This window comes from Pempheris klunzingeri, chromosome 4 (genome assembly GCF_042242105.1).
Source record: "Pempheris klunzingeri isolate RE-2024b chromosome 4, fPemKlu1.hap1, whole genome shotgun sequence".
NCBI lineage: Eukaryota > Metazoa > Chordata > Actinopteri > Acropomatiformes > Pempheridae > Pempheris > Pempheris klunzingeri.
Genome location: NC_092015.1, coordinates 22,901,616 through 22,917,617, shown reverse-complemented (window position 1 = coordinate 22,917,617; position 16,002 = coordinate 22,901,616). Strand labels below are relative to the sequence as shown.

The following is a 16,002-nucleotide window of genomic DNA, read 5'->3' as shown; positions in this document are numbered from 1 at the left end:
CATTGCTTTTGGGCTTAGAATTCAAAAACCTAGTCTAACTAATTAAATAATAACATGGTGTTAAAGAGGACAAATTTGTTTATGTTTTGATGTAGACATTGTGTATAGAAAGTTTAAGTTGTGGATTTTAAAATGGCTGAAGTGAGAAATTTTTGAAGAAACTGAAAGGAAGGAGAGTATCAGTGGATGACATCACAGGTAACGTCACACAGGGCATAACTCATAGAAGGGCATAACTCAAAAGGGCATAAAACTTCAATATTTTAAAAACTTAAAGATTTTAAAAAGCTGAACCAAAACGTAAGAGTTTTGTCATCCATTTAAAGGTGGAATGAAGTCAGTCGCTTTAAATTATTAAGAGGATTTGAACTTTCCTTCCATTGACTTACAGTGTAACTTTTTTTGGGGAAAAAAGCTGATTATTTAAAAAAGTATACAAAATAGAAAAAAGAAAAGTGAGAACATTTTATTTGCGTGAATGCTGAATCAGAATTCACAATAGAATATTTTTTTGCTGTAGAAGAATATAAATTGTGAAATCTTTCAGTATTCGCCCTGTGCTTTCAGCATTCACACCAAGAATTCTTTGAATTACAATAGCTTCTCACAAAATGCACCACTCTGTGTTTGGGCCCTAATAATAATGATTCTTCAAATAACAATAAATCCTTGCTGAGTGTGCCCCTTTGTGCTCAGGCCCTAATAATAATAATAATAATAAGAAGAAGAAGAATTCTTCAAATTACAATAGGACCACTAATCCCAAAGCTGGTGTGCGTTTGGGAGCCCTATAGAGTCTGCTGGACACACACAAGCCCAATCACTGTTTAACTTTGCAATTTTCACAATTTCTAACATGCGCATAATGAACCCCTCAAAAATGAGATTCTGCGGGAGAAAAATTTTATATAATCTTTGCAAATACAATTGGCTTCTTGTACTTTCAGTGTCAATACTTTTGTGCTTGGAACCTAATAATCTCTACCAAAACAATAGGTTCCTCAGACTTAATGCCAGACTGTTTTGGCCTCCTGGCACTGTTGTGCGCAGGCCATAACAACAACTCTTTGCAATACAACAGGTCCCTAATAATTATTCCTTGCCTTACAACGGGGTCCTCACACCCTTTGTTGGTCAGGCCCTAACAATTCCTTGACTTACAATAGATCCTCTCTGAGTGTTCTACTTAGTGGTCAGACCCTAATTCCAAGTCTTCTCACTACATGGTGCTTGGGCCCTAATAATTCTTTGAATTACAATAGGTCCTTGCAGAGTGTCCACTCTGTGCTTGGGCCCTAATAATTCTTTGAATTACAATAGGTCCTTGCAGAGTGTCCACTCTGTGCTTGGGCCCTAATACGTATAGACATAATTTTACCATATTGCACTCCTTCAGGTAGCATGGGGTGAGGGCCAAGGTAAAATAAGTGAGAAAAAAAGAAATTTGATCCAGAGTCCACTAAAGACCTGTGAAGGCCATGTTTGTTTGAGGAAGGCATGGGGAAATCTGCCCAAGAGCATCTATATTAGAGTGCAAGGTTCTGAGGGGGACTCTAAGAAAAACATGAGAATGCAGAAACACACTCTCAAATTCAAAGTGGTGGGGAAAAAGGAGACCATATAGCTGAGGAATGCAACCCATGACAGAGGGTGGACAGCTCATCAGAGTACTTCATCTAAAGACAATTCGTGTCTTCTATAAAACCATGTTAGTTAAGACAGGTGAGGTTTCTTGGGGTTGGTTTATTAAAGTGAGTCATATAAGATGGACAAACATGATTTTAGTGCAGATGAAATGTTCTGAGAAAATGTCTCCATTCAAACAGAGTAAAGAAAGAAAGGAAAAAAGAGAATGCTGGTTTCCAGGAAACTGTTAATTGAAAATACATAAAATGGCACTGATGTTAGTACAATGATTTTAAGAGAGGGTTGTACACAAAGTTGAATGTGGAGAAAAGAATAACATTTCCAGAAAAACACCAATATTAAAACCAAATTTTCAAAAATGAAAAAATAAAAAAATAAAATTAATAAAATGCAAAAAAAAAGGCTTTTTTGCTGTAGGGGGAAAGTATCTGAGGGAAAGTAGAGTCTCCAAACTTACTGATTTTTTGTTTTCCTTTTTTTCTTTTACTGTTGCTTTATTCAGTAGAGAGTGGCAAGTTGCCTACAGAACAGAGATGAGCACAATCATGGTCACAGCACCAGCTTTACACACTCACACACACCCCTAATCCTATGTACACAAATTCACATCTATTATAACATAGGAAAATAAAAGGCATTCATCACTGCTCAGGGGACCTGAAGCTTGTCCATGCATGTGCTGGTGTGGTTTGACTTCTTAAGACTATATTAGTATTAGTATGTGTGTGTGTGTGTACATACGCACATTTGTAAAAGGAAATCCAACATGAAGAATGAGAAATCAAAGATGTTAACACATAGAAAATACAAATTTTGTAATCAAAAACCTTGACCACTTTTATGGAGTATAAAACATTCTGAATTAGTAAAATATATGTAACACATTAAAAATAAAGTTATTTGTTTATTGAGTTTGAGGAGACGGAGCTTTTGACGGTAGTATGGGCAAGACAACAGCAGCGTGACGCTGCTTTTTATTTGTGTGGAAAAGACCTGTGTGTTGAGGTTAGGCTATAATATCATTTGGTAGACATATTTGATGATGGCCAGTCAGGCCAAACCAGTTAGTTGCCATCCTTCAGTGCTGTGATGACACCTAATCCATTGTTAGATTTGGGCATAGACAGCAGGAGCACGTCCCTACCAGCACCTTTAACTATGAGAAAAATAATCTTGTCACTCAACTGCACATAATCAAACAGAGCTGCCAGATTTGGATGTGTTCTGCAATAAAGAAGATATTTTGATGGAAAGAGTAGGCAATAGGGGATACCTGACCTGATGTGGCAACCTTCTGTCTGCAATACCTTCTCGGTTATTCTAGCTAGTGTATGGAACAAAAATATGTCTCCAGGGAGCACCCTGCTGCACCCATCCAAATAATAATCAGCTGGTATGACACACATAGGAAGAGTTAAGACCTGCAGATCATTTTCTTCTCCACGAATTTGATCCAACAGGATAGTCATGGCCATTACAAATGCAGAGGATTAGGTGTGATCACAGTTTTTAGGTTTTCACCATCACGTCAGACAGGGTAAGCGTTGCAGAGTGGTCTGGTCAATAATCTATAAAAGCTACAGTGAAGCATGTCTGGCCCCATCTGAACTTTTTTTTTTTTTTACTAACTTTTGCCATAGCTTGTAAGACCCCATCTCCACCTATCATTACATGTGATCTGTATGCGTTACCTCAATAATAGCATCAGATCACAGATCCTTGCATTTACACCTGTTTTTATATATGAGGCCTTTTATTCTCTGAATACATAACTGCTGTCCATTAAGATTTCTATTGGCATCAAACACAGAACAATGGAGAGAGACTTGTCTCATGGCTAATAATACTAATAGGAGTCAACCTATGCCCTTTTAGAAGTTAACTTATGTTGTAAATTGATACTTGAATGAATGTGCAAGGATTTGAATTTTTATATTTTGCAAAAATACCTAAATAAATATGATTTTTTCTATGTTCATACGAATTAGATGCAATTAGACGGTCTCAGATAAAAAATGCCTTGTGAACTGTTGAATCTGCATTTGTGGATCAAGTGGCGTGCAGTCATTGAAATGGTTGTCCTCTTTTGACAAATTTCGTGGTGTTTCGGATGTGCGATTTACACACTACTAACTACAGATTGACAATTTGCTTTCGACTGAGGTTGATTCTTTAGTGGTGGAGTAGAGCAACTGAAGTCAGGTAAAGTACCTCAGTCTTAACAAGAATGGTTCAGCATACCGTCTCATGTAATATTGCTGAACTGACTACTGGGCAGTTTAGCTAGTGCTATTCGCTATAGTAAACCAATAATTTCATTACATAGGAGTCTGGGGAAGTGAGTACTTGTTGACAAGGCATTAGCTAAACTACCCAATACATAGATTAGCAATATTATAGAGTGAGAGTGAGTATACTTCACTGAATAGAGATGAGTTTCTCCACTCAACCAAAAAAGAAATCTCAATAGACACGGTAATTATATGTTTGTGAATCGCACATTCGGAACACTGTGAAAACTGTCTCAAAAGAGAAAGGCTGTGTTCAGAATCACATGCCACATGTCAAATTGAGCATGCAGTGCATTTCAACTGTATAGTACGTGGATTGCGCATGTGAGAAATAAAAGAATACATACTATATCATCACTGAGTATGGAGCTTACTGGACAAACCCAACTGCCCAAAAATGCATTGTGTCCCTTCAGACTGTCCAACTGGGGGCTGCAAGCTAGACAATTTTGGCACCACACTGTGGCTTGAATGGATTAGGAATTAGTATGTAAGAATTGAAAACCTTAACAAAGTTGAGTATTTTGTATAGTTTTAAAAGTTGAATGATTGCCAGAATATATGACGAAAGAGTTGGAAAGATGGGAAAGGGATGAAAAATGCTAATTATAGTGTATGGGAGATGGGAGTTAAACTGCATTGCTTTATTGTTGGCTGACGCAAAACAGCATTGCTGGCTGAATGCGAATGAAGAGTGGCAAAGTTTTTAATTAGCACGAAAGGGATTTAAACGTTGAATAAAACTGATATTGTATAGAGATGTTGAACATCTTAAGGTCTGAATGGAGTTCAAACCTGTAATTGTACCTGAAATTGAAAATGAATAATGAGAGTTGAAAAATGCTGTAAAAGTGTGAAAATGTGGAAGTCCGGCGTCTATCTGTGTTTGTGCGTGTCAAACTGCATACATTATCTCATCTCAATCAGCTGGGGGGTTGCCTTGGTGATGGTGACTGCTGAGTGACTCCTGACTCACAGTGTTATTTTCATAGGGATTTTAGAAGAGCTGCATAGTAAAGTATGAGTAAAGCTCAAAGACTGTAACTACTATTGCCTTTAAGTTACTACAAGAGACAAAAGAGTCTGCTGATTGCAGTGATGTAGCTTTTATGTCTGCAACGTCAAAAATATGAGAACTGGAACAGATTATATAAGTCTGTTTATGCTTGTCTCCTGAAATTGTGGATCATAGGTCCAAAAGTGTAAGTCTCTTTGTTTTCATACATATACATTTCTGCAACAGGCAAAAGTTTTCCTGCGATATGATGTAGAAATTATGAATGTGGATTTCTACCCCATACAAATTCTCAGAAATGCTGAAAATTTGCATGAATCTTGAACTGTGATTGTGTAACATACATGTCTAAAGGGAACAAAAATACTGAATAATTTTGATAATGATAAAGAACAGGATAGCAATTATGTGAATGCTGACTCAGCTCTGTTGCATTGTTAAAATGCATAAATGCAAAATGCAAAATGAATTTGCCTGAAAAGGAGAAAGTTCAACTGTATTGCAGTGCAATGCTTTAAAACTTTGAAATTGGCAGAACTGGCTGTTGGAAAAGTTCAAAAGAAGAGCATTCTATTGAACATTTGAATAATTTGTTTCTGTTGCAGATGCCGTAGATTTTGAAAGTGGAGTAGGATTTTGAAGAGAATTTAGAGTTATCTAAAGACGCTAAAGCTGAAACACACTGCTAGAAAAACTGGCAGCTAAACTGCAATACTGTCAAAGTTTTTTTTACATATATATTAAATTGTTGAAAACACCTCAATATTACAAAAAGTGGAAAAGGTAGAATAAAGTTGAATAGAAGCATACATATGCGTATACAGCATGTTTTAACATCTGAATGGTTTCTGTAGCTCAAAGTATGGACAAAAGAAAAAAACATACTGAAGAATAAATTCCAAAAACACTGCTGAAAATGTCAAAATCTGAAATGAATTACGTATTTTGAAGTTCCAGCCTCATCTGTGCCCCCCGATAATTTCTTGTTACCATATGGGGGCTTTTTTTTTTTTTTTTTATAAAATGCAGCATTATTTTTAATTATTAATATCCTGTTTCAATATGGGGGCTATTGTAATGCTGATCAAGTAGCCAACAAATTTCCCTGTGTGAGCTCCTGTTACCCGTTTGGAATTCTGTATGTCTATGTGTATGTGTGTGCCTGTCACTAAAGGTCCTCACAAAGATAGAAAAACAGTACATGAGTCAGCTGCAGATTTTGGTCCCTAAAAGTCCCACAGAAAAGCAAGTGTGTGTGTGTGTGTGTGTGTGTGTGCCTGTGTGTACGTATGTATGCAGTTGTAGTATTAATAAAGGTAGTAGCAGTCATAGTAGTAGTAGCAGTAGCAGTAAAGGTAGTGAAAGAAGTAGTAGTAGTAGTAGTCTTGCTAAAGGTAGAAGTAGTAGCAGTGGTAGTAGTAGTACAAGTAACAGTAGTACTACCAGTAGTACTAAAGGTACTAGTAGTAGTAGTAATGATTGTAGAAGGTAGCAATAGCAAAAAGGATTGGTAGTAGTAGTAGTTGGTACTAGGTAATAGTAGTACTAAGAGGAGTACCATGAATAGTAACTGTAGCAGTAGTAGTAATAATAGTAGCTGTAGTACTAGTTGCAGAAATAGAACTAGAAATGGTAGTGGTAGTGGTGGTAGTATAAGTGAGGTACAAACTGGAGGTTTAATCAGCATCAGGTGTTACTGTATCTGGTGCCTGAAAAGTGCTGAGTCATGGTGGAGCCTAACTGTTGAAAGAACAGAGAGCCCTATAGAGGTGCCAGTCTAACAAGACACCAGAGCTCAAAACAGTAGGTTGTATTGCCGAACAGTTTTCACTTTCAGCATCACAAGGCTTTGCTGAAGATGACGATTTGTATGGACAAAGTTAAAAAACGACCAAGACATCACGATTTTAAAAGTCCAACATGTGTGGTTTTGCTCAAAAGTTTCAGAGAGAAATTAATGAGATGGTTGTCTAATTCAACCTATGGCGTTTTTCCACTAGCACCTACTCGGCTCAACTCGACCTTTAGGGTTTTCCATTAGGTGATAGTACGTGGTACCGGGTACTTTTTTAGTACCTAGTAGGCTGGGGTTCCAAGCGAGCTGAGTCGAGCCAAAAATGTGACGTCAACAGACTGCAGGCCACTGATTGGCCAGGGAGTGACATCACTGGATGAGTCATGAGAGCGACTCATTCCCAAGAATCAAACCCGCCATTTTTAAAGCCATGGCAACAGCGACCATGCGTTTTTATTATTTCTGTGAACGAGGTAAACGGCTACACGCAAACCAAACACTCGATGTCCCTAGTTGTGTTGTGTTTGTGTTTGTGTCGCATACAAATTACGCCACTGGAGTTTCGGGCCGCCTTGCTATGACGACCCCACCCACGTTGTGGTGGTACGCAATTGTAATGGAAAACGACCCAAACCAAGTCGAGTAGAGGCGAGTCGTGCTAAAACTGTGTAATGGAAAAGCACTAGTAGATATCACAGAGTTTTAGAGCCAAAATATAATGAGAGTGAATGAGAGAGTTGAAGGGTATTCGCGTTGCTTTGGGGCTGAAAATTCAAAAACTGAAAGTCCTACTGATTAAATAATGACATTGCGTTAAAGAGGACAAATTTGTCTGTGTTTTGATGTAGAAATTGTGAACCAAGAGTTCAAGTTGTGGATGTAAAAAGGGTCAAAGTGAGAAATTTTGAAGAAGCAGAGAGGCAGAAGAGTATCAGTGGGTGACATCACTGATAACGTCACCCACACTGAGCAGCGCAATATGCACCCATTATAAATTAAGTGGCTGAAAGTATGAAGTAGCAGAAGTATTTCAAAGTGGAGTAAGTTTAAGAGGATTTGAACATTCCATCCTCTGACTTTTGAGAAAGCATATTTTAAAAAGTATATAAGGTAGAAAACAGAAAAGTGCATACTTGCATACTGCATACTTTCTGTAGCTGAAAGTATGCATAAGTAGTAGTGGTCCAAAAAACGTATGGAAGAAGACAAAGTCAGAGTAATACTCGTAATAAAGAACAGGTTAACAATAGTGTGAATACTGACTCAGCATTCTAAAGCATACTCTAAGCATCTCTAAACATTACTAAAAATGAATCAAGGTGAAATTAATTTGCCTGAAAAGCTGAACACTCAACTGCATTGCAGTACAGTTAAAAACCTGAAAAGTGAAATGAAGAATCGGCAGAACTGGCTGTTGGAAAAGTTGAAAAGCAAAACATTTTAACATTTGAAGTGTTTCTGTAGCTGAAAGCATGCAGGGTGTAGACATTTTAAGTGGAGAAGACTGAAGTGCAACTGGAGTTTTCTAAAGAAGTTAAGAGCTAAAATTGTTTTGTTATAGAAGCTGGAAGCTAAATTGTAACATTATCAAAGTTTTTCACTGATATTGTAAGATATTGTTGAAAACAGCTTCTCGTTGAACATTTGTTCTCTATTTCTATTGTTTTCTACATTGTAGATTAATATTGAACACTAAAACATTGAACACATTGACACCAAAACTATGAAGGAACACATTTGGTAAACAAAAAGTGTTAAACAAACCATGATGTGTTTTATATATCTTGGATTCTTCAAAGTAGCCATCTTTTGTGAATAGCCCTATTCATCTATTGTCCTAATCTATATAATGGCAAGAACCACTCAGAAGACATGAATGACATAAAGACATTAAGACATGAAGGTCAGTCTATTTGAAAAATGTTCTACAAATGTAGAAAATAATAAAGATAAAGGAAAATCGTTGAATGAGAAGGCGGGTCCATCTCTATCTATCGATCTATATCTCTATCTATAGATTGATAGATATAGAGATATAGATATAAATAGATATATTCCACATTCATTCAAATGCTCCAATTAGTATTAATGGTTATGAGGCAAATCTCTCTCCATACAGATCTCAAGTTGTTCACTGTGTAGCATCACTGTTCAGACGAGCCTACGCAATGATAGTTGTAATTTCTTTTGTCAGCATTTACTGCATAATACCTGTTGCAGCAGCAGCAAACTTATCCTTTTGGTGCTTTAGTTGGTGTTTCATTCTTGGTAGGGAAAGCGAGCCATGCATTAGCAAAACAACACTACATTGTGAACACTACTTTCATATTTCACATTTTTCAGTGACCATAGATGTTTTTGGCTGCCCAATAACTCCGTTGATGTCAATGATGTTATTTTCACAGTAGTGTATGGAGTCAACAATTTGGTAGGTTAGTATATTCAGATATACTGTAGATCATTACATCACTCGACTTTTCTTACTACTGGTAGTATTACGTTATGAAGTTAGTGTATGTATTAGTATATAGCTGTTGAGCAAAAATGGTTCCTGAAATTACTGTGTTGTGCCATTGATTTATTCTTCAACCACATGAAGGATTTGTAACTCTGCATTTGTACATCGATCCAATCTGGGTTCAATATGGGTTAAATGGTCAAAAACACTTGCAGGACTTAAATGAAATAAAAGATTTGAACCACACTCATAAGCAAGATGAACTCATTAATAGCTATACTACACCATCTTTATCCTCATCATTTCTGGTACTTTTTGAGTTATTATTTCTGTATCGTGTTGAAACTAAAACTTAGTGACAGAAGTAACAGAAAATGAAAAAGCAACAATTATAATAATCGATTAACCATCCAAGTTATTATTCAGGAAAAAATGCCAAGAATTTTCTAATGTGAATATTTGTTTTCTTAGTCACCTTTTTCAGTAAACTGAGTATTGTTTAGGTAGGGTAGGTAACGCTAGAGTCACATTGGCAAAATCTATGAATACAAGGTCCTGTTTCAGTAAACAGGTGCTTCAGGAGTTTTCTGCCCTGAATATAAAATCCTGGGGAATTATCACTGAGCTGATTTATAACTTCAAAGACATGAAAACAGAAAGGCTTTGATGTACTGGTGTGGCAGAATGTATGTAGTTGAAAGGTACAGCTGTGCACTGATGTGTGTGATGTGCAGAGCAGTGAGTTAAACAGCATCCGGAGACCTCAGAGTGGAGAGGCAGGAGCTTGAAATGTGTAAATGACACATACGAGTTAGGGCAGAGAGGTTGGGTGAGCAACTGGGGCAATGGTGAAGTGAAGTGAAGTGAAGTGGGGTTACCTGGTAGAGACAGTGGCAGACACTACGGAGCTGTGGTGGGAACTCGCTGGACGAACCAATGATGGCCTGAAAGAACCTCTCTGTGATCTGCAGCAGGTTCCTCTGGTTCTCCTCTAGGTTCTCACCTTGTTCCAGCCTGATGAGACAACCAAAGAGCTTGTGTCAGTTCCAAAGATATCTGGACCAGGATTTATAAAACTTCTGAGAAATGGCCTTAAAAGCGTGTGACTTATGATCCAAGTAGGAATTACAATCTTTGTATTAAGAGGCTAAAAGTAACTTTGATCACAGTTTCAGTGGGGCAGTGTTTCGGCAGTGACAGCAGTCACTTCTCACTGCTAGAAAATGAGAAAAACATCTGTCTACCCCCAAGCACTGAATCAACCAATAGCAGGCCTCCAAAAGGGGAGTGTCATGGCTTCATTATCAGTCAACGTGAACCATGACACGATTGGCACTATATCCAGCATTGTGTGAAGCAAAATGAATATATTTCCGAGGCTACTCTACCTGTTCCAAACCCTGCCAATGGAGGTAGCAGATAATGAATTCAGGATATGGAATAAAATGATCTCCGGGTACATTTGGCAAGGACAGAGACCAAGGACCAGGTACAGCATGTTGCAGTTACCCAAAATTAAGGGAGGATTAGCCCTCCCTTGCTTATGAAGTCATTATCAAGCTGCACAAATAAACACACTGTTAAATTTATATGATCCTTCCTACTCAGCAAGATGGAAAGACATTTAGGCTAGTACAACAGATGGTGTCCCTATACAGGCTATAATAGGAGATAATAAACTGAGAAAACATATTAGAGAGGAGACAAATCTGTGGTTGGATGTATCACTTAAGATCTGTCTGTGAATACAACTATTATAGTATCAGCCAGAGGCTGCTGTTCAGACGAATGGGTACATTTCTCCTTATTTTAGATTAGGCAGGGGTACCCGCCAAGGCTCACCACTTAGCCCGTTATTGTTTTGCTTAGCATTAGAACCCTTGGCTGCAGCAATTCGATGGGATGAGAATTTTTGTGGAATTACTTATGCTGGTTCTGTCCATAAATTGATGCTTTACGCAGACGACATTCTGCTATTTATATTCGATCCCCAGGTATCTGTTCCCTCATTGCTAAATATAATTGACTCATTTTCCAAATTTTCAGGGTACGGAGTTAATTGGGCAAAATCAGAGGCCCTGGCATTAACAAAGTTCTGTCCCACCACATTGTTTCAGTCAGGCAATTTTATTTGGCCTAAGCAGGGTCTACAATATCTTGGCATTCTGTTTCCTCCTCATTTGGATGATCTCATTAAAGTGAATTTTGAACCACTGATGCAAAAAATCTCTGTGGATGTAAAGCGCAGGTCATCACTATCCTTGTCTTTGTGGATTAAGTTAATGTTCTCAAAATGAACTCAATTTCAAGACTTAACTATGTGCTGCACTCTCTCCCCTTGCGTATTCCTTTAAGTTATTTTAAGAAATTTGATATTATTTGCAAAGACTTTCTCTGGAATGGTAAGCGTCCACGGATGCACTTAGGGAAACTGCAACAGCCTGTAGATAAAGGGGGTTTGGGTCTTCCGAAACTATTATTTTATTACTATGCTTACAGCTTGAGACACCTTGCACATTGGGCATTGCCTCCAGAAGGGGCCCCACCATGGCAGTCTATAGAGCAATCCGCAACAGGCCCTTTACCTTTGATAAAGTGTCTATCAACCAAGGTTAGGAAAGGTAACAAATCTCATCCAATCATAACACATCTTCAGGATATGTGGAGGAAAATTTCGAAGATGTTAGATGTTAACCCTTATCTAAATTGTACATCAAGTATTTGGCTCAATCTGAAGGTTTGTATTGGTAAAGTTCCCTTCTTGTGGAAGGAATGGCTAGATGAAGGCATTAGCACCTTAGGGGACCAATATTGTGGGAATATAATTAAGTCATTCCAAGACCTGTCACAACAATATGGGTTGGGTAGAAATCACCACTGGAGATATTTGCAACTTCACCATGCTTTGAAGGGGGTCCTTGGTTCATATTATCAGGCCCCACAGACAGCAGATAAAATCAATATGGTTTTCAAGATATTTGGAGGAGGAAAAGAGGCTTCTAAACATTACAAACTGCTGTTCAGTGTCAGTGAGAATAAAAGTATGGCTTCTTTGAGAAGTGTATGGGAAAAAGATTTGGGAGTCTCTTTTGATGACCAGGAGTGGGAGAAAATATGTGCTAATGGTTGTACTCTATCGAGAGACCTAAGAGTGAGACTGATGCAGTTCAAGATATTACACCGGTTCTACTGGACACCAAGCACATTATTTAGATTGGGCTTGTTAGACTCTGCACTATGCTGGAAATGTAAGCAGGTTGATGGTATGTGCTGTGGACTTGTACACAAATCCAGTTATTCTGGACAAGGATACATAACTACATTATACATGTAACAGGTTTACGCTTTGATTTTTGTCCTGCACTATATGTCCTTGGTCAATCCAAGGTATTGTTGAACTGGCCTAATGCGCTGAAGGACTGGACACAGACTGTGATAATGATTGGAAGACAGATTCTACTCAGACACTGGAAATCATCAGGAACCCCCTATCATTTGATGAATGGTCCTCTGAACTAAGAAAAGTGGCTGCGTATGAAAAAATGTCTTACAGGATGACTAACAAGGCACAAAAGTATATACAGAAGTGGGGCAGATACATCTCAACTATGAGTACATGAGAATTGTGAGAGGCGTAAATACTTTGTCATTTGCTCATTGTTATTATTGATGGTCTTTTCATTTCTACTGTTATTTGTTTATTTTTGGTAGCAAAGCCATACGGACTGAGTTAATGGTCTCCCTCTGGTTGTGGTGGGTTGCTGTTGGTGATTGCTAGCTTTATAATTGATTGTTTATACAGAAATGTAACTTGTTAACGGAAAATAATAAAAATGCAAGTCAAAAAAAAAAAAAAAAGATCTGTCTGTGAAGATTCATCCAGGTTGTAGTTATTCCTTAGGAGTTGAGCAAAAGTCAACTGGGCTTGTTGAAGGTACTTGAAGACGCTTCGTCTCCCATCCAAGAGGCTTCTTCAGTTCTGAGACTGAGACAATTCTTCAGAACTGAAGAAGCCTCTTGGATGGGAGGTGAAACGTCTTTAAGTACCTTCAACAAGTCCAGTTGACTTTTGCTCAATCACAAAGAATGGCCTATTAGTACATGGCAAGCTATTAAGATGGATTGTATACGATTCTGATTTCATACCAAATAGAACAGATAAGAGGTTTAAAACTTGGGAAAAGGACCCTATGAAACCACTGGGAGCTCTTATTTATTTCTTTATTTATATTCTTATGTAATTGTGTCCTTTTCGCCAATCAGTATTTATAGACTTCGTGTACTTTGGATTTTGATATAATTTTACCCATACAGTATTGAACACATAGCCATTTTGTACCAGTTGTATGCTGCATTGTACACTGTAATGTAAACAAACTGAAAAACCTCACCAACCTCACTCTGCAATATATTTATTCATCTCTTTACCTCACCTCACAATGTGCAATACTTTGTAATATCTCCTATCTCTATGTTACCCTTGATCGCAACAGCCTAATCTAAACACCATTAATTTAAACGTGTCAGTGTTCCTGTAAATTGGCTGTATCAGTTTTGTCCGTCAACTGTTTGGTTTTGTTTGATGTTTTGGCTGAATTTATTTTGTTCTCTCATATGAAAGCTTTCAAAATAAGCTTTTGGAATACCCAATGATTGTACACCAGCATCTTTGGTCTTAAAATTACAGACACTGATTTTTTTAAATAACAAAAAGGATATTGAGATTTCAAATCAATATAAGAAACACATCAAATCCACAAAACAAAGCAACCACTTCTGCCTAAAAATAAGACATTTGCGAGGTAAATTTATATCTGTGCAAAATACAGCTCCCCATCAGAGTCACCATACCACGAAGAAGAGTTCTATAGCTTTCTACACACTGAGATTTGTCACTTTCAAGCCCAAAGTAAAATATTTCTGTTTGGGGACTTGAATGATCAAACAGTATCACAACCCAACTGTATAGACCAAACAAGGTATAAATGTATATTTAGACAGGCACTTTTGAGACCTTCACCCACAGACATGAGAAAAGACAAAACAATGAACAGAAATGGGAAGGACATCTCTGCAGAGCCTCCACCCCGTATACTGCATGTAAAATGGGAGGATCCAAGGGCACAGTTTGGGATGTTTCAACTACCATACGCCTCTCACGAAAAGTGTAGGTGACTATGCCATCTCTGAATTGGCCCCCCTCCTCATTCTGCGCTTTCACTGTCAGCCAACCTTTCAGATCACAGCCAGATTAATATTAACCTGAGAAAACACACTAAACATAAATTAGGGAACAGACTAATAAACTGTATGATCTAAACCAGTCATACAGGTGGGCTTTAAATAATGCTGAACAGTTTGCACGAATTCTGAACTTGTAACAACCTGGCTTAGGGGATGTGATAAGTAGGGAGTCCACATACGTGGTTTATTACATAAAACAGGAGTAACTCATTGAAACAAGTCAAACACAATCAAAAGACAATGATGCAGGGTGGATACCAGTTGTGGGAAGGGAGAGAGCAAGTGATCACACAGGCCAGCTTTTATAGCTAAGGTCCAGGTGAGTTTAATCAGACGACAACCTCCTCACATTGGCCAATTTTCCTGCTGAGGTTGCTAGGACAGCCTCCAACATATCCCCCACTTAAAGATCAAGGTTCCTCCTTGACGTCTGACACAGAAAACAAAGTAAAACCAAAACTGAAGTCTAAGACAATACAAAACAGAATTTATCTTGTGGTCTTTGACCAAGTGTCCCTATTACACTGGAATGGCTAACACAAACCCAAACTCAAATGACCAGTGAACTAAACTTCCATCCACTACTATCCAGATTCAATTACCCACCCTGCAACCTTGGAACCAAAGGAGGAGGATTTAAGGATGAGGAACCAATAAGGAAGAAAAGCAAGTGGATTGCAAACAATTAGTCACATTAGCCAACTGTTTACAGGTCAAAGAATGGGGCATGACAGTTTCTGAACTTGTACAATTGGAGTCGAGTGCCCACCTCAAATGGCATATTGTACACAGGAAACGTGTGAATTGCTTTGCAATTGGAAAAAATTCCAGCTACCAAATTCACACAAAACTGGAATTAACATGAGCACCGAACCAAAGTAGCACAACCAAAGATTCCTCTATACAAAAGTCACACTTGCCAACCAAGCTTTCCCAAGACAACAAAGAGGAAACCAAGATAGAACAAAAATGACAATATGCAATATCAAAGACCAAGCAAAGGGCATAGACTTTACAATACTAGCCATTGTAAGAGACTGAAAATTGGAAACCCAAAAATCACTACTACTTGGACTGGAAAATGCAAAGATGAAATCAACAAGCCACTACAGAGTCTAAGCTACCCAGCTCTAACCAGTTACTAGCTAATTTCATCCCTCATCTTTGGAGAGATAGTTGTGGTGGGTAGTTATGCACTCGTTCCACTGGAACTAGAAAGGAACCAGAAACTGGCGACCCTCCAGAGACCAGGGAAATGCTGAAGACATTGTCTTCACCCACATTCTCCACCACTTTTAAATGAAAACAATAAACTGGCTGGTCTCCTATAGAGATCAGCCACTTCAGCCCACCAAGGGGATGCATGGCTCTTATTAACTGAGGTGTGACCATTGTCACCACTTACATGCAGCAGTGCTTACCCCAAAAGTTAGACATGGAGTTCCACAGGGCTCAGTGCTTGGACCGATACTATTTAGCTTATATATGCTTCCTCTGGGTAATATTATCAAGCACTCTGTTAATTTCCACTGTTGTGCAGATGATACCCAAT

At 38.1% G+C, this 16,002-nt stretch overlaps 1 protein-coding gene across 1 annotated transcript in view; it reads right to left on the bottom strand.

Annotated features, from left to right (window-relative positions):
• nf1a (neurofibromin 1a) overlaps positions 1 to 16,002 on the bottom strand; it is a 133,858-nt gene that overhangs the window by 59,589 nt on the left and 58,267 nt on the right. Inside the window, exon 29 of the mRNA XM_070828767.1 lies at positions 10,085 to 10,220. Within this exon, the coding sequence (XP_070684868.1) occupies positions 10,085 to 10,220 (136 nt within the window). The remainder of the gene's footprint in view (positions 1 to 10,084; positions 10,221 to 16,002) is intronic.